Below are 19,654 nucleotides of genomic sequence, written 5' to 3'. Positions count from 1 at the left end.
GGGGGGGATTTAACCTCACCCCACTTCCGGCTACATTTCTGCTCAGAATTGTATGCCCTCTCAATTTCAGTGTGGCTGCCAACAGTCATGGTTTTGAGATTGCCTTGGATCTGGGCCAACCCCTTAAATATATAAATATATGTAGGAAATTGGATTTGGGTTTGGGGACCAAAGTGGAGACAAGCTGCCCCCAGATTCTGGCCCCTGCAGAGCTCTGGCTTCCTCATGCTGGGTTTCTTGCATTATCTCTTTCTCAACATGAGGCTACAGAGTGTATTGTACCGAGAAACCTCTATGTGCTCCTCCTCCGCATGTTGCTAGACTCCAACTCCAATCAGCCAACCAAGCCAATGGTCAGGAATGATGAGAACTGGAGTCCCAACATCACATTGGCTAAGGAAAAAGAAAGAGGGCGAGGGAATCAAATTGGCTCCAAGCCAAAGGCCAGGCGGAACAACTCTGTCTTACAGGCCCTGCGGAAAGAAATCAGATCCTGCATAGCCCTGGTCTCATGAGACAGAGCGTTCCACCAGGCCGGAGCCAGTGTTGAAAAAGCCCTGGCTCTGGTTGAGGCTAATCTGACTTCCTTTGGGCCCAGGACCTTGAGGACCTCTGTGGGGCAGACCGGGAGATCACACTCAACTCAGACTTGGAGAATGAGGGGACAACATGGCTCATTAGAAGCACAGCTGAGGACACACCATAGGAGTCCAGAGTTCAAAGCACAAATGTACAAGTCCTTCAATTTCTCAATTTTCCAATATTCAGTTCACCCCACTTCCACAATTCAATTTAAGCAAAGAACCAAAAACCTCTGCACAAAAATGTGTGTGCATTTTTTGAGTGCATTTCTCCCAATACATATATGTTAATGGACTTTTGCCAAATATTAGAGATGGGGAAGAAATTCACTTGGTTTGCATTTTAATGCAAACCTAACCTAACCAATTGGTATCTCTTGCACCAATACACATATCAAAGTGCAATTAATGTATCTTTTGATATTTGCACTTCTCCAAATTCTGGGTGCAGTTCTCCAACCCACAAATGTATACAAAAATGTGCATGTTAAGGAGAGTGTGCATACATTAGCAAAAATAATGTGCATGTTCACAAACATATGGGAAAACTGCTTGCAAACAATGCAGACGTTTGGCAAAATTACATAAAAAGATGCATGTAGTAGAAGAAATGTGCACAAAAATGTAATTTTTTAAAAAATTGCAAACTGATGAAGAAATGCAGTGAAGATCAGAAAAATAAGAAACTAACACAAACAGAAACTGATATACGTACTTGCCCATCTCTACCTAACATGCATTTTGTGAGCAATTTCCCCTAATATAAAGCATTTCCGGGTGGGGTTTTTTAAAATACTGAACTGCAGGACAGCAAAGTTTTGGTTCATGTATTTCATTCAGAAAGTGCAGAGTTAGGGAGGTCTGCATTCAAATGTCTACTGAATGAATTCCTCCCACACCCAGCTGCAAAGATGGAGGGGCTCTGGCCCACTCCCTCCCTTTTGTTTCTATCCATATCCACTCCGGACACAAGGGGCAAACCTACTTTAAGCATTCACCTACCAGCATGGAAATCAATACCAACGGCCAGCGAAGTCCCAGAGACTGGCACCAGAGCATCAGATCTGTCATTGGGATCCAGTGGAATGCCCCGGATCCCCTCATGCACAGAGTAGAGGAGGAAAGAGCCAACACCTGCATGGAAGAAAGAAAAATCCAACAGTCACAAACTGGAGTCTCAGCACAGGGCACACAGGAGAGGCCAAGATTCAATGGCAGAACATTAGGCTTTACATGGAGATGGTCTCGGGGTCAATTTGCAGCAGCAAACCTGGCCTAGAACTCTGTGTGGAGACCTGGAGAACCACTGCCAGTCAAAGGAGGCAGTAATGAGCTGAATTCACAAGAAACGGGGAAGGGCTGTAGATGAACGTCTGAGCATATGGTTTGCATGCAGAGTGTGTTACTTTGAAGGAAGGTGGGTGATGGGGAGAAGAGGAGAAGAAAAGGAACTATGAATAATAATAATAATAATAATAATAATAATTTATATATCTCCTTTCATTTGAAAAAGACAGTTTTAGTTTGCCTTCTTTGATTTCCACAAGCCCCATCCATCCCTAATAGCTTATGAAAACTTTTCGTGCAAAGTAAGATATTAGCAAAAGTGTGGAAGCTACTTTTAGCCTTCTGCATGGGTTAGAGTATAATCAATCAATCAATCAGTGTTAACTAGTGGTGTTGTGTGAGATCACGGCACCTGAGGCGGGGGTTGGACGCAAGCTGGGGGGGGTGCATGCGTGCCAGGGAGCGGGGCACAGAGGGTGAAGGAGCCCACCAGGGCACCCCACCCTTCATCGGCAAGAATGCCAGAGCGGCCCTGCCCCATACCAGAGCCAAGCAACGCCATGCTGCGCCACCTGCCTGCCCATATAGTGGGGAATCTGGCCAGCCGACATGGCACTTGGCGGGTACGAACGAGGTGCCCCATGCTGGCGCCCCTGGGACTGCCCAGCTCGGTGCTCCTATCTGCAAGCGTTGGTTCCTCTGACACGGCGAGAGGAGCACCGGGCTGCAGTGCGCTGTGGGCACCAGCATGGGGGTGCCTGCTTTGCACCCCCTCAAAAATCTGTGCTTGGGGCCACAGCCCCTCTGACACCCCCCAAACTATGCTCAAAGTGCAGCTGCTGATAGGAATTCATTTTGGATTTGTTTAACATTTGTACCCTGCTTTTCTCCCCTCAAAGGGAAGTCCATTAAGTCGCAACATTATAATCAATATAGACCATGTATACAAAATATTGTAATAGCTGCCTCTCTCCAGTAAGGACAGCAAATGTAGGTAGCTTCAGGTTCGGAGAAAGAAGAAGGGAATTCAGAAAAAGGGCCATGGGGAAAATACATTGTCAGGGGCGTCAAACTGCCTGCAGAGAGTAGACTCCTTTGAAGAGATCCATCAGCGGACCTCCGGGGTGGCGTCATCGGCAATGGCGGTTTCCCTCTGAACTGGAGGGACCAGCTCCACATGAATCGGGTCTTTTCCGCTACGGTGAAGCGGGGACCCATTCAAAAATCACAGGCGGATGAAGCCTGTGACCATGGGACTCGGCGGGCACCCTTAGCGCCCCACCCAACCCGCAAAAGAACCCATTAACGGGCTCCGGAGCGAAGAGGGGGAAGTGGCACGGTGCTGAGAGTCAACTGCTTCTTCCGTGGAGCGAAGCCGCACAGCCGTTGCCGGAGAGCGCTGCCTTTTTCCTGGGACAATCTGGCTTCTAAAATAATCACCCGTGAGTACCTAAACTCGGACAATTGGACTCTAAATAAGGACTTGTGAGCAGAAAGGAAAATTGGACTTAAAAGTTTACCTTAATTTGGCGCTGAAACGGGAAGGTCTAAACAGGAAGTCAGCCTTCCGTTTCTTTGTAGATAGATTAAAGCAAAGATATGGCAAACTAGAGCTCAGAAAATCGCCTGTAAAAGATTAACTTTCATCATTTAAAATTGTTGAACCCCCTTCGGAAGCAGGAGAAGAGGGGGGATTTTTTCGGACTGTTTAAACCTGCAGAAGTGAGGGTAAAGTAAAGTAACTTTCCACCGTCCTGATCCTGGAGCGGGGTGTTAGGACTGACGTTTTTTGAAGCTCATTGACCAGAGACAATGTTTTTGACAGATAGCTATAAGAAGAGAAACTTTGACTCCATTGTTCCCCTTTGCTTCTTAAAGGAACAAATATTGACAAAATATCTGAAAAAGGAAACTTTTGTTGCTAGACTTGTCTTTAAAAGAAAGAACAAATAGAAGTTTTCCCCCTAGAGGGAGACTGTGAAACTGTAACCAACTCCGGGGAGCTGGCAGCTGTTACAGATTACAGTCGTGGGAACAGACATCTGACCTTGCAGGACAATGTATTCAGAAGCTCTGTTGTGTGCTTTCTATAAAACAAATGCCCTACTGGAACAGCTACATGAGAAGACGAATTTGATGGCTGATTCGATTAGAAATTTTGAACAGGCAGTGGGAAATTTTGAACAGGCAGTGGGAAAGTATGTGGAGCCCACCCAGGAATTAAATCAGGAGTGTGCCCTGACAGAACAGGCCCAACAGGAACATGAGCTTTCGGATTTGACAAATGAACTTGGAAAAAGCCAGATTTGGAAAGAAAAAGTTTGGTTTGGTTTGGAAATGGGGGGCTGGATAGACCCCCCTATGCAGGGATGTTTGGACTTTTCGAGTCTGGCAATGGGCCGTGAGATGTCTGGGATTGTGGGGGCTCCTAATTTTGGAGGGATTTTGAAACAAGTTCTTAAATACCACATGGAATTTAGTGTGGATTATGGAAAAGGGGCTGATCTGTCGAGAAGGGTCAAAAATATTGTTAAGCTGGAGTTCCCACGAGTGAAACGAGCAGGAGACAAGGGAAAATACAGTCACAAATATGAAGAAGAGCTGCGGAAGGGACATGGAAGAGACTTAAGGGCCTCGGATATAAGGTTACCAGGTTAATGCGCTAGATCGATGGGATAATAAGGACTGACAAAACCCGGGACCAGGAGGAAGGGACGCTGGATGAAGATTGGATTTATTTCTTCTTCTTCTACTAGGATTGTTTTATAAAATTGATGAACGTTAGAAAAATGTTGGAATGAAATTACTTGGCTTTAGTAAAAATGTTTAAAGAATTATGTAAGAATATTATGGTTATGAGAAGTTGGTAAAAATAAGATTTAAGTGTTTTAAGTTTCAAGGTTTTTTATAGTAAGATAAGATTAAAATAGTTTAAGGTAATGTAATGACAGAATTTTATGAAATCTGGAAAGGATTTGCTGCAACAATTAACAACTAGGATACAAAAAAAGGGAGGAGGAGGAGGTCAAAGAAAGAAGGTAATGACAGTTGAGGATTTGAGAATAATGGATTTGTTTTTAAATGTTTGTGGTGTATTTTTGTTTTTTTTTAATTTGTATTGTTGGATGTGGTTTGTGTTTTTCTTTGTTCTTTTTCTACTTTGTTTTCTTTTGTAACTCTAAAAATTTTTTTCCAATAAATATCATTTTTAAAAAAAGAGAGAGAAAAAATGAAGAGATCCATCACCCTCCATTGGCAAACTCAAGCAGCAAGGACCAACTGCTGTGTAGCCAAAATTGGATGACTGAGAAACAAAAGAGAAGTACCAGCATACTGAGGTTTGCAAGAAGCACAAAACAATCTCTCTCTTTTTTTAAAAAAGGGGCAAAACCAAAACCCAGCCCAATGATGACTGAGAATGCTTAATAGCAATGAAACGTTGGAAGACGCTGGAAAGGAACATGGAAAGTCAGGGAGGGGGAGCATCAAGGAGAACATAGCAGGCTCCCTGAACAGAAGCACTCTTGTCAGGGGCTGAGCATACGCTGCAGCATTTCAGTGCAGGTACCACTTGCACTCTGCACTACTGAAATGGGCTGGCAGGGGGGAGAGGCATTCGGCACTTCCCAGAGTGCATCTTTATATCTTAGGGAGGAAAACTACCACCTCCTCAGAGAAGGTAAAAAGAGAAGGGAATTCTGGAATATGTTCACTTTGCTGAACTATCTTGTGGAAAGGAAGGGCACATAAAGGAGGACCCCTAGTCCGTTTGCCTTTGTATGTATGCAGCCACAGCTGCCCTAAAGGGAGGATAAGAAACCTTTGGGCAAGTGGCCTCTTGAAGGCATTTTTTAGCCAGGCAATTCTATGTTTTGCCCTTTGCAGCTTAGGGATCTTCCACATTTTGTTTTTTTATTAAATGTACACCTACGATAAATTTCATTATCTACACACAAAAATACAGTATGTGAGGGAGACAAATATGTGTTTGGAAACGCAAGTCTCCTATAGGAAGAGAGATCCAGGGTTGGCTGCAGCACCCTGTCAAATGTACATTTGCTGCCACATTGGTACATGGACAGCTCCATAATTAAGCAGGGCAAACTCAGGGCAATTGTAGCTTGAGCTGCAAACAGTAGCCACCAGGTGGAGCTGTGCTACACATCCCTCAAGATATACAGTTCCCAGGAGCCAGGCCTAACAGCTACAGACCACTCTCCTCAAACCCCACAGGAGTCAACTGGGGTCCCCTCACCTTCACAGGACTGCTGTCCACTCTTCAGGCTGTAACCAGCTGTACACATGCAGGATCGAGTAGTCTCTGAAGTAGGAAGGCACAGCTGGGAGCAGTCACCGTTGTTCACGCTGCAGGGGTTGGTACCTGCAAGAGTGAAGGTGAAATAATGGAAGTAAATGGGCACTACTGACACAGAGCCAGACAGCACCAGGCTTCAGTTTTGACTGCCAGGTGACCACACATATGACCATCTTGCTTCACCATGGGCACAGAAAAAAGGGTGCACTTTATGGGCATGTTAAGAAGACAGTTGTACAAGGAACTTGAAGTGACACAGTGAATACTTAATGTGGTTGAAATCAGCACCAAATCCAAAGCTTGGTTTCCTATGAGACTGCAGGCAAGATCTTTCCATACAGTATGTGAGCCTTGGCACACCATCACCGATTCTCTGCTTCCTGAGTTGGAACCCCCTGAGCCCTGATCAATGCTCACAACTTCCCCACGATGCTTCTTCAGGCCCTCCCCTTGCATGATGCCCCTTATGATCCGCGCACTCCAAGAGCTTACCATGCAGCTGAATGCTCTCATTGTAGATCTTCATATGCATGACCAGCGTGGTGCTGTTGCGCAACACAACTGCTTCTGTGCCATCCTTCTTGTTGCAGGTGCCCATTTTTTCTGAAACCTGATCAGCCCACCAGAGTTTATCATCTGCGAGAGAAAGAGATGAAGATTACGCAGCTTGGCTTTACAGGCAGGGCATACTCTGACTGAACTTGACACAGGCTGTTGGTTCAGATTTCGCAACAAGCTGTGGTCAAGAAAGATGGACAAGGATGATGACATTTGGATGGTCCTGGGTAGGAAAAGTTGGCGCCAAACTGTGACTTAGTGTTATATCTGAACTCTCCCATATCATTCAGATGACCACTCAGTGTGAGGGGGCACTGAAAAAGATTAAACCAACTCATGGAAGATAGATGTCTGAAGGGTTATTAGCTATGATAGCTAATGGAAGCTCCATTCAGAGGTACCTCAGATTGTCAGGTGCTGGAGAGAGCTCTCATTTAATTAAATAAATTTGGGTTGATTAATCAAATGAGTTTTCCTTGATCTTAACTCATGCAATAGTTTTGAAGTAGGAAAAGATACTTGCTTTGTGTGGGATTCAGCTAATGAGCCCCATCAGTGGAAGCATGCGCAAGGTCTTCTGATGGGACAATGGCGCTTTCCCCACCTCTCCTCCTCCAGGGGGTTGCGAGAACTACCAGAACAGCACACATAGGGAGGAGATAGGGGACTGTTCCAATGTTGAATCGGCATGAGGAACCTTTGACCCTCCAGATGTTTATAAACTGCAACGCCTATTGTCTTTGACCACAGACCCTGCTGCCTAGGACTTATGGGGTTTGGAGTTCAACAACATCCAGAGGACCACAGGTTCCCTGTCTCTGGATTAAAGGGTGCCTGTACATGTCACAGCATGTGCCACCCCTTTGCAAGAGGTATTTTCTCCTATGTATAAGAGAAGGGGAAATGCCTAATCCTGGGTTGTGCCCACCCACAATCTGTAGAGTCTAAAAAATATTTTTTATCAAATTAAATTCTTTAAAAAATGTGTTGCACAAATAATCAGAGTGGCTTTTATTTCATTAAGATGGGTTTAAATGATCGATGCAACTGACTCAATGATAAAAGTTCACAGCCCTACCAAAAATAGGAGCCAGCCATCACCCATGTGCCTGGCTTGGGCATGGCTGGAGGCATCTGGGAGGCTGTGGTTAGAAATATTAGTACTACTATGAGGTCAATCTTCTGTCCCAAAGCCCTGCCCTGATGACACCATTGGGAAAACCCATTTAGCATTCAACAAAGATCCTTTAAGCCTCAATTTCTAAACATCACTGCTGCAGCAGCTGTGACAAATATAATGGCTTCCTGGCACTGCTGTGTGCATGCACGCATAGAACAGGGATCCTAGGTGAAGCACGACACTTTTAGAAACATTGAAAAAAGCTAAAATAAATGGGAGGAATTCAACGTCATGCTAAGGTTCCAGCTTGCCAGACAGAATGATCTCCACTCTCCTCCCCCGTGTGCTGTTTTGGGGGTTCTCTTGCCCCCCTCAGCCAATTTCAGGGGTGTGGGGGGAGAGGGAGAAAGCCCCATTGCACAAGCGGAAGCCCATTGGAAGCTCATCTTTCGCAGTGCCTTAATAGTATTTGATTTATAAAGTACCAAGTTTTCATAAACTACAACTGATTTTAAAATGGAATGAAAAATAGCCATGAAACATATAAAGGTAGCTGCTTAAAATTTAAAACAAAATACAGCAGTGGGATCTTCATTTTACAGTTTAATTGCTTCCAACAGATATTATAATGAGAACAGGTACAAAGATTTAATGATGTGAACCAAGGTCTCAATGGGAAAAGTGGATTTATTTCTCATTATAAAACTTGATGGAAGGAAATTAATGTTTATCACTTTAAGGATGAAGGTGGCAGCCTATGAAAAATTCATACCCTTTGCAAAAGTAGCTAATATTCTATCTGGAGGTAGAGCAGCATCTTCTCAGTAACAGAAAATTGCTGCTTAATTGTCTGAAAAATGCAATGCGTCCAAAACAGAAACACAGACTTGAGAGAAAAAGTGTGTGCTGTGCATTAAACAATTCACATGCATTGTATCTTCCCCCCAAAAAACAGCCAATAGAAAGGTCCATGGATATGCTTATATATGACCCTCTTCTCATTGTTGCTTACCAGACTGCTGTAGCAATAGCTCCCAAACTCAGCACTCTGACTCTTACCCATGATAGCCAATGCTGTGGCCTTGCGTAGCTGGTTCTTCATGGTCTCCAATACCTCCAAGCCACTACCATCCAAGTTGCACCTATTGATGGTACCGCTACCAGAGCTGATCCAGTACAGCTTGCTTTCCTGGTAGTCAATGGAGAGCCCTGTTAGGAGAGAATAGTCCAGCATGAAGGAGGAGCAACAGCATCACCAATGAAATCTGCAGGTGTTAATTACAGGCTGTGAATGTGCATTAGAGATGGGCAATTCAGACTAATTGCAGTCCATGTCAGTTCCATGTGCATTCATTCGTAAGTCTGTCCACATCCAATTTCTACACTAACACATTCCTAAAAAAACCAACCCTTATTTTGCCCTGTCCTTTCATTTTTTAAAAATATAATTTTTATTAAAGATTTTCTTGGGTTACAAAAGTATGTGTATTGTCTCTATTTTCACTTCATAGAGTCTTTTCTACAGATCAGTTACATTTGATGTGAGACATTTATATTGTATACAATGTGAGGCTGGAGAGAAATGGGAGGAGAAGGGGCCTGGTAAGCTTACGTTCTTTTACTTAGTGAATGTGTGAGGTTTCTGTTTCAGTTTCACTTGGGTAGGTTCTCCATTTTAAAGTTGTTTCTTTAACTCAGATAGACTGAAAACTTATCATAATAAATGAAAGTTTTCAGTTCACCTGTAGAAACTGTGAGATAAAGCCACCAACAAACAGAAATGATACTTGGGATATGTGAATGTGTGTCCTCCCCCCCCCCCTTGCAGAGGGTTGAAAAGCAAAGAAGCAAGATCAGGGGATGGTGGATGGTGAGGTGCGAGAATCAAGCTGAACTGTGATGTAGGCTTTTGGACTTTGCTATTTAATACACGGAGACTTGAGGCCTATGTTCACAGCACCAACTTCTCTCACACTTCCCCTTTTCCTATTTTTGCTTCCTGCAATCCCTGGCCAGGATCCTTTGCAGATGCATATCATTCCATCCTTGGTGTGGATGTGGATTAGAGTAAGTGTGCCCAGGTAGGATAAATCCTTCTCTCCAATTCCTATTTTCTCTTTTTTCAAGTGTAACTTTCCATTGGGGAGAGGCTACTAATTTTACACTAGGATAGCTAATGTAAAATCTGGTAAGGAAACAAAGCTTTTGAACGTCTGTTTTTGGTCCAGTTATTTGCCAATATGTTCCCTTGCTAAGAAAGATCCAGGGCTGTGTGTCACAGGCTTGATCACACTGGAACACACTTGGTTTAAAAGGTTAATGATCCAGTGCCGATCCCCAAACTGAGTCATAAGACTAGGGATGAGGTTTTTGCAGAATTCATAGAGGGGCTTGATATCCAGAAAGGACAAGGAATTTGCAATATGGGCTGAAGGCCACAGAAAAGCATGACTTTTTCTGTGATGGTTACACTGATGTTTTGAGCTTTGCTGCACTAAATTTCATGTGTGCCAGCGCTTATTCACAGCAAAAGAAAAATGTATACCTCTCTTCAAAGGTTGCCCATAGTTTCCATTTCTCTTTTTCTGTGAACAAATGCGCAAGAGTTAAAACTGCAAAAGCCACCTTTTGCAGTTTTAATTCTTGTTCACTTTTATATCTTAATACACTTTTTTACAACCTGCATTATATATTTTTCAGTACTTTGCTTTTTATTCTGGTTTATTATTTGTTACTGTATTTTGTACTTTTATAATTTATTTTCAGGTGAAGCTGGTTTTTATTTAGATTGTAGGCTGCTTTGTGGAGGAAGTTCCCCCCAAAATGGGGTATAATTTTTAAAATTTAGTAAGTAAGTAAGTAAGTAAATAAATAAATAAAATTAACACAGAACTAGAGAAAGTGAACTGAATTTTTTGGCCCACAGAAACCTGACAAGTGAAACAGACACACGAATACTAGGAGGGGACATTGACAGATGAAGGTGGTTGATACCTGTTGTGTGAAGGCAATACAACCTTTTCAGATGCACTAGAGCAGAGTTGGGGAAACTGGCCTTCCAGATGTGACTGAACTACAATTCCAACCTGCCCCAGCAAGCATGGTCAATGGACAAAGAGGACTGGAGCTCAGCAACTTCTGAGCGGGCCACACATTCACTGCACCTACACCAGAGCTGTGATTTCAGTGGGTTCTGTTGGCCCAGGGTTATTCCAGTCATCACAGACAATCCTAGACATGAAGTGAGCCAAGAGCTGCAGCATTCAAGCTGACACTAACATGCTAAGGGGGGGGGGGCAGTGAGTTCTGCCTCTATTAGGCACAGACTAAGTTCTTAGGCATACAACAGAGTGCCACAGTCTCCATACCAACAGGCCCCTTTTGGTTTGTGAAGAGCAGGGTACGGTTGTTGCCATCCATGTTGGCAACACTGATGTTGTCTCCATCAGTCCAAAAGAGTTTCCTGTAACAGAGGCAAACAGGAAGACCACTTATTATCACTAGTACTTCTATTATTACAAGTTCAACTACAACTTATTTTTCTTGCAAGCTCAATTATTAACCCTTTTTTACAGGTCTAATTATGAGCAAAATTGTTTTAACACACCTTAATTAGAATCACTGGAATAAGGGAAAAGGAGATGCCAGGCTAATTTTTTTTCCAGATGTTGAATCCAACCCATGAGTTGCAATTGATTAGCTCTCCTTGTGCTACTCAAGAGTACACTTACTAAATCGAAGTGCCCCAAACACCTGGAGAATCAGAAGTTCAGATAAACTGAACAGGTTTACATTAACATAGAGCTACAATGGGACGTAAAGCAAAACTAGCTAATTTGGTAGAAAAACAACACTATACTATCCTGGAGCTGTCATTCAAATTCTAACCCTATGGACTACCTTCTTTCTACAGAATCTCTTGTTCTGCCAGACTCACCCTTTGAGAGGATGTACAACCAAACAGTGAGGCTTGTCCAGTCCCTGAATAACAGCATTCTTAAATGAGCCATCTAGCCGGGCGACATTGATCTGTTTCTTGTGGGCATCGTAGCTTGTCCAGAAAAGGTTCCTGGAGACCCAGTCCACAGCTAGGCCATGGGCATTGGGTAGGTCTGCAAGGCAATGAGGGTGGAGAAATGAGGGTAGACAGAGGTAAAGCCCAGAGACGGCAACAAAAAACGGAAGGTGCCTGTAGAGCACAGGTGAAAAGCTGCAAGAGCTTTAGGTTCATATAGCACAGGTTATAACAAGATAAGCATGCCAATGTCTTCCACTTAACTACTGTGTTTCACAAAAGGTTCTAAATTCATCTGACAAATCCATTCCAAAGGACAGCATGTAGTGCAGGGATGAGAGGAAGCAAGGAGAGAAGATGAATGACAGGCAGTCCCCCCACCTGCAGACACAACTGTTTCCACGCCTGTCCCATTGATGAATGCCCGCTTGATGGTTTGTGTGCGGACATCAGACCAGTAGATCCGCTGCTCCATGGCGTCATAGTCAACTACAGTGACGTTGTCAATGTCAGGAACAGTGAAGGAGTTGATGTAGTTGTAGTATGGGTTGTCAATGTCAACCCCGCGGATCTCCATCTGGCGGGCATAGAGCAGGAACTTCTTAAACTCTGGAGAAGGGGACAAAGGCCAAGAACACATAATGGGAACTCACTCCAATCAGGGCTTAGTAGATACAAAGCATGTTTGCTTGCCAGATACTAATGAAGAGGAAATGTTTATTATTGACCTGTTAAACTCCATTTTTGTTTGAATCCATTTTGCTCAGGCCTCAAACTGCAGCTAGCTTGTTTCTACAATCCCTCAGCATTTAGTTGATAAACTATCTGTCAGCAGTTTGTAAAATACATCGTAAAATACAACTGGGCTGGCATTTTGCCTGATCCAGCAGGACTATTCTCATGTTCTTAACACATCACTCCTTCTTAGAGGTACAAATACAATCTTTTCCATGACCCTTGCCCCCATCACATCTGCAACAACCAAAAAAGCAGTTTTGGGACCACTTTCTACATTTCAACTAGTTCTAGCATTTCACTTTTTTACAATCCTTTTTCTTGAAAAGTGACTTCTATACATTTTCACTGAGATCCTGTTATTTTCTCTTTATGCTGAATGTTGCCTTGAGCAACCTACTGTTAAATGTGAAATAAAAAACAATAGCTGCTTTATTCCAAGGTATATAAGTGCCTAAGGTGAGAATTACATGTAAGGCAACAAGCTCAGAGAATGGCAAGATTGCAGGACCAGTTCTGCCCTTCACTCCAAGCAGGTCTGCATGTAGTGTCATTCTAATGTGACTTTGGCATGTAGTTTCACACACTGCTATGGAAACAACCCAAGTATCTAAATATGATTCTGTAGAATCTAAAGGCGAAGACAATAGTTTAAAACAGCTTTAAATTATCAGGGCCAGAAATGAACAAGCCTAGGGTTCATACACAAACCTTTCTCCCTCCTCTGACACAAAGCAGTGATGACGTTAGAAAAATCTGTCCCTGTTTTCAAATTAACCAGAATACGCCATTACATATAAACGTAGGGAACTCTGGATTGTTTCAACTCTGGTTAGTGAATATGCAAGGATCATAAATCATACTTTGACCCTGGCTTGTTTGAACATACCAGAGTTTAAACTAACCAGACTTCCCCAAGTTTAGGTGTAACAAGGAACTCTGATTAGCTGAAAAGCAGGAGTGAAAGCTTTTCTTCTCCTCACTGTTCCTGGCTGTACCAAATGAGAAGAGGGGAGGTGGTGAGGAAACAAACCTGAGACTCATCCAGGCATATCTTTAAGTGTGTCGAGGAAAAAGGGTCCTGCTCAAAAGCTCCTATCCTCATTTGCAGCTGATCCCTCATGCTGCAGTCTGTCTGGGAGCCAAGCCAAGGAGTCCTAGATGAACCCATTGTCTACATGTCCATGGATTTAATGGATATGTCTTGAAGTGTGCCTACATGGGGTTTTCATTGCTCACTGTCTGTACTGCATTCCCAAAGGCCAATGGACCTGCAGGAACCATATCTATTTGCAAAGCAGGTGGGAATAACAGGGTCAAGGAGCCACACCAACTAAGATGATACACTTTTGCACTGTTGCCCCAAATCTTTGGGGTGGGTCTCTAGGCCTGCGAGTGGACCAAAGCCCCTCCATTCCTCATTTACCATAGCATGTGACGTTGTCCTTGGCCAACTTCATCAGGTGAGGACAGGCACAGGAGTAGGTGCTATTGTAGTTGATAAGGCAGAGGTGAGAGCAAAGGCCTTTTCCTCCATTGGCCTCACAAGGGTTGGGAGCTGCAACAACAAACAAAGTGCTGGAGAGAAAAGGTTAAGATCCCCACCCCAATCCTGAAAGAACAGTCCTTCTGTAAAGAGAGGGTGAAGCATAGCTCTCCTTTGAGAAGGCCAAGGCACGGGTGACATAAAGCTGGCTGGGAAAGGGAGATCTGGATAGGTTGGCAGCATAGGACTGGATCTGTGCTTTCTCCAGCCCTGTCTTACACAGTCACCAAAGTGCATGTCTGCATTCAAACATAAGGAACAATGGAAGAAAGCCAACCCTAAAGCCTACTATACAAATCCCAGATTTCCAGGAAGAACCACTCCGCACCAAGGGAAAGCGCTGTCTCTACATTGTGTTAAAATCTTCATGTGGATCTGCAGTCATGTTTTCAACTGGTTTTATGTAACAAAGCTGAAGCACATATAGCTGTCAATATGCATACCTTGTTTACCTTTGCTTGGCCTCCCTTCATTGTGTAGCCTCACCAACATTAAATCATAGATTAAGTCCTGGGGGGCAGGAACCTGCTATTTTTTCATTTATTTGCTTCTGTTACTCTGAAAAGTGCTGTGCATATAAATCCCCCACCTCCTTCGGCTACCTAACTAATAATGGCTTACAAAGCTTTTCTTGCCTCCAGGACCACACACAGAAATTCATCGCTCTACCACACAAGAAGGTAATGTGTTTATCTACTACACAGTACTTTGAAAGAATCGTCACAGGAACAACCAAATTCCTTGAAAGAATTTTAGAATGGCACTACATCCCCACAAGACAGTGTCCCAAGAGATTCCACCTCTCTCTTTCGGACCCCTGAGGCAGCGAGACAGGACCCAGCTGTGGCTCCTCCTACTCCAACAGCCCACTGACCCTCTCTTCCAGTTACATGGGGTAAACCAAATCCTGTCTGCAGGTCAAAGCAGGCCTGTAGCTCACTGGCAGAGCACATGATTTCACATAAAAGGCCCCAGGTTATGGCATCTCCATGTTGTGCTGGGAAAAAGCTCTGCACGAGCCCCTGGAAACCTGCTGTCAGTCCAGGATGACATTACTGGGCTAGGTGGACCGAACAGCTTGACCTAGGATTAATTTATATTTAATATTTCATTTATCCAATTTATTGGTAGATTAGCAACTTAAAAGATAAAACAGGCATACAGACATATATATATTAAAAGGCATCTTTTTCTGTTCTCCTGTGAATCAAGACTTACAACTAAGATCACCTCTTGAGGTTTTATTCTCTTTGGAGCTCCTGCAACTCAGTTGCAGAACACATGCTCGGCATGCAGAAGGCCCTAGGTACAGTCTCTGTTGTGTCTGGTTTTGGTTTGTAAAAGGATGAGGGACAGACAATTTGCCTGCCTCAGATTCTGGAGAGCTGGTGCCAGAAAGGGTAGGCAATGCTGAGCCACCTGGGAAAAGAGCGCTTCCTATGACCCTGTCATTTAGGCACCAGGAGAGGACCATTGCTGCATGCTATCCTGCTGCATCCAAGCTCTCACAGCTTAGAAACCCAGGAGTGGACCTGGCAATCTTAAGTGTAGCTGTGAGCAAAGGAAGCTTCAGCCTGCCTCCTGCTACCTGCCTTCACAGAATTTCCCAGGGTGCCCTCCTCCTCTGCCCTTTCCTTGTCACAGCTCACCTAGAGGTTGGCGAGAGGGATGGTAGACCTGCAAGTCAAAGGGCTGCGTGTTGGTTCTTTGCACAACAGTGACATTGTGGCCGGTCCACTTGTTGGCCTTGGCCAGGGTATTCGTGCGCCAGTCAGTCCAGTATACCTCACCACCATAAAGTGTGACAGCAAAGGGGTGCGACAGATACTCATGCCCTCGAAGCACCTCAATGTGGCCTGTACCATCGTAGAGGGCAGAATAGATAGCATCAGACCTGTGGAGGAACAGGGCAGATTTCCTTTAATTTCTTTGTTTCTTTGTGTGCATTTCTTACCGACTCTTCACCCAGGATACAACAATTCAATAAAACAAATAACATTTGCAGTTAAACAATAATCAAAACAACAACACAATAATACTTCACTTTTCCTTACTCTGCAGAAGGTAGTGGAGTGATTGCTTATAGCAATCATTCTCACCTCTGGGAAAAGAAGTGTGTCTTCACCCACTGATAGAAAACATGCAATGATGGCATCAGACACACCTCCAGTGGGAATGGGTTCTGCAAACTACCAAGACGACCCAAACACCTTGGACTTCACTGGGCAGCGGCACAGCCAAAAGAGCCTCCTGTCTATGGTAGTGGCTAGGAATGGGGCACAGAAGGAGCAAGTGGCTATAAGCAGAATGTTTGATGTGTGCAAGATGGAAGTGGAACACTAGCCATACGAGAGCAGAAAGAGCAGAGCAAGAGGAAGTAGGGCAAGAACCTTCAGTATCCGCTGACAATCTGCTCATGCGGAGGTGTTCTGGCTTTCAATTTCAGAAAGCAAGCCAGCATGAAATCAAAAACTGGCCAAGATATTCATATAATCTGTTTGGATCTGTTAACCGCGCGCATGCACACACACAAATTTATTATAGTACCCTAGGACCTACTACTCAATTTATTACTTTTGCATCCAGGGACTGATTACACTAATATTGTAATTATTCAATATTCAAAGAATATGAATGTGTATGAGTGGGTATCATAGTATATTACAGTATACCCAGGGCTCAGAGTAATAGGCCTGGGGGTCTGAGGGGAGAACCATCCTAGGACGACTGCTTCCACCTCTCATGCCTGGTCCTCTTGTTCTAAGACTCTTTTGTAAGGGAACTGCTGTGAAGAGTTTTATGGTCTTTTGATTCTAGATATAAAAGTTAAGCAGAGAAGGGGAGAAGTTATTTTGGGATATCAGTTAGACTGTTGGTAAGCTTTATGCTCACTTAATTTTCTTTGCTATATTATCAATGAATTGTTAATTGTGGAACTGTTTGTGCTGTAAAAATATTAAAATTTTAATGGTTATAGTACTTGACTGTTGTTGTTTTTTTAAAATGGTTTGGAGAACAAACCTGTATATAAACAAATGGGCTATGATTAATATTGACAAAAACCCCAGTTAATTATTACTCTACCCATAAACTGAATATATGCAAAAGGCAGGTTTTTGGGCTTGTATATGCAATGACAGGAGCATTATAATTTTTTCCAGGAATGTTATGTGCAGTTACAAGGACTGTCACATCCTTCTCTACTCAAAAACTGAATAGTCACACAAACTCCTCCACCGCCTCCTAAATTTACATCTTGCCCTTCTCGCAAAGAAGCCCAGGACAAAGCTACCTGTGGCAGACCAAGGATATTTTTAGCTGTGGAGAAAATAGGATTCCACTTACTCAATACACAGATTCCATACCAACACACACACGCCGATACCTCGATAAACCTACACATATCAGGCAGCAGAAACAATGGCACCAAAAAGGCTTTTTTTGTGCAGAAAGATGTTCATTTTACCAAAATTATTTACTACCCAAAAATCTAAACCAGATAATATTTGGTGGAGGGACACTACACACCTGGCATCTATCCACAGAATGCGCTTCTCCAGGTAGTCAACAGTGAGTCCATTAGGCCAGCCTCCTGAGCCAGTCTCCTTGTGGATGACACGCCGGCCCTCACCACTCATGGATGCTGCCTCAATGCGGGGCAGGCTTGCATCCCAGTCTGTCCAGAAGAGAATCCTGGGAGGAAAGAGGAAGGAGGTACGCAAGTGATGAGGCAGACATGCCTCCTCTCCAGCTGTACAGGGTCAGGGCCTAAACGGCTTCCATAATTCTACAAGAGCTGAAATCTTGGCAGCTTTCGTCTTGAGATAATAAGCCCTTGTCTGGAGACTGGTTATCAATCACCAATTAATATCCTTTCCAACTATCTATAGCAGCCTTTAGGGGAACAAAAGTGAACAGCATGAAACATCCCTGCTGGGCATTGTTAAAAAGGGCCATGCCTTATTTAAGCAGTGTTCTCACCACCTTTATGCACAGAGATATGCACTCCACTCACTCCCAACCCCCATCATCAAAAGAGACAAGTTCAGAAAATTGGTGTGAAGTATCACAGAATTCTTTCGACAGACAAATTAAAGATATTCTCTCTGTGGAAAAGGCAGTGCCCAATGTTGACAGTACAGTGGTACCTTAGTTCTCGAACGGCTCAGTTGTCAAACAAATCGGCTCCCAAATGCCACAAACCCGGAAGTGAGTGTTCTGGTTCGTGAATGTTTTTTGGAAGCCAAACGTCCAATGCAGCTTCTGATTGAGTGCAGGAAGCTCCTGCAGCCAATCGAAAGCCGCACCTTGGTTTTTGAATTGTTTCGAACAGATTCCTGGAATGGATTACATTCAGGAACCAAGGTACATGCTTTTGCAGCACTCAGATAAAATGAATGCACACAGTCTTGTCCTAGACCTCCATATGTTTTCACGACTTCATTTACTTGCTCCCTCCAGCAAAAGGCACTGAACTGCCAGTGAATCTCAGAAAAGTTTTGCCCAAGTCTGTTTGGGCAAGCTGTGGCAGAGCACCCAAGGGAGAGAGCAACATTTCTGACCCCGTCCCCCATCTCAGCCCCATTCCATTCAACACCATACCCGCATCGTGGATCCAAGGCAATGGCCCGAGGGTGCTCAATGTCCCCAGCCAGCAAAGTGCTCCGCATGGTCCCATCAAGCTTAGCCACCTCAATCTGGTCCAGGTTGCTCTCCACCCAGTAGATGTTGCCAGCAATCCAGTCCACAGCAAGTCCCTCAGGGGTGGCCAGGCCGTACTGGATCACCACCTCAAAGCTGGTCAAGGCTGTGAGAAAGATGGGAGGAACATAGAAGCAATCAGTAACTATTGATCTCACACCAGCCATTCCCAGCCAAGCTCCACCTTTATGGTTAAAAGTGCCATTCACAATTCTGCAGCCCTCTGAACCATGTGCTTGGAGTCCTGTTCTTCAACCTACAGCCTTGCCTTTCCCTCAAATTGCAACTGATCCCATTTATTTTGGTGGCCAGTCCTTTCCAGACTCCCATACTTCCAGAAGGTGTGCCATCTGCTGTTTGTTTCCAACCCAAATTTCCTTATTTACTAGCTAGGTTTGCATGCTGTGCTCCAAATCCAATGTTTGCCTTTTGATGACTTTTTTTTGGGGGGGGGGGGTTGTTTGTTATCTCCAACCGCTGGAAAGGTATAGCAGCAGGAGACTGAGACAGGCCTAAAGGACTACAACTACTAGGATATTTGTAAAGGAGTATTATTGGAGACTATGGTGGGCAGAGAAGTACCATCCCCCTCCCTGGCAGTGCCTTTTACATTTTAATGCATTTCCCTTAAAAACTTCATCTTCCGATGTCTCTCAGCCATTTCTGATCCAGTCATTCTCACATTCTTATTCCTGAAGGCAAATAAAAATGTGTAACATGCTAGGGAGGTATCTGGCCTTTGCCCCCCTGTAAGATCTGCTATGGGGCAGAGGGAATCTGTGGCAGAGAGAAAATA

The 19,654-nt window shown here is 44.0% G+C and overlaps 1 protein-coding gene across 1 annotated transcript in view; it reads right to left on the bottom strand.

Moving 5' to 3' along the window:
• LRP1 (LDL receptor related protein 1) overlaps positions 1-19,654 on the bottom strand; it is a 321,217-nt gene that overhangs the window by 77,522 nt on the left and 224,041 nt on the right. Inside the window, 11 exon segments of the mRNA XM_080996568.1 lie at positions 1,584-1,715; positions 6,124-6,249; positions 6,676-6,819; positions 8,921-9,070; positions 11,230-11,324; positions 11,799-11,973; positions 12,258-12,485; positions 14,038-14,169; positions 15,807-16,051; positions 17,686-17,850; positions 18,760-18,964. Coding sequence (XP_080852694.1) covers positions 1,584-1,715; positions 6,124-6,249; positions 6,676-6,819; positions 8,921-9,070; positions 11,230-11,324; positions 11,799-11,973; positions 12,258-12,485; positions 14,038-14,169; positions 15,807-16,051; positions 17,686-17,850; positions 18,760-18,964 — 1,797 coding nt within the window.

This window comes from Podarcis pityusensis, assembly GCF_964106645.2.
Source record: "Podarcis pityusensis genome assembly, chromosome: 2".
NCBI classification, from domain to species: Eukaryota; Metazoa; Chordata; class Lepidosauria; order Squamata; family Lacertidae; genus Podarcis; species Podarcis pityusensis.
The sequence above is the reverse complement of the archived record's forward strand: the minus strand, read 5'-3'. Positions and strand labels throughout refer to the sequence as shown.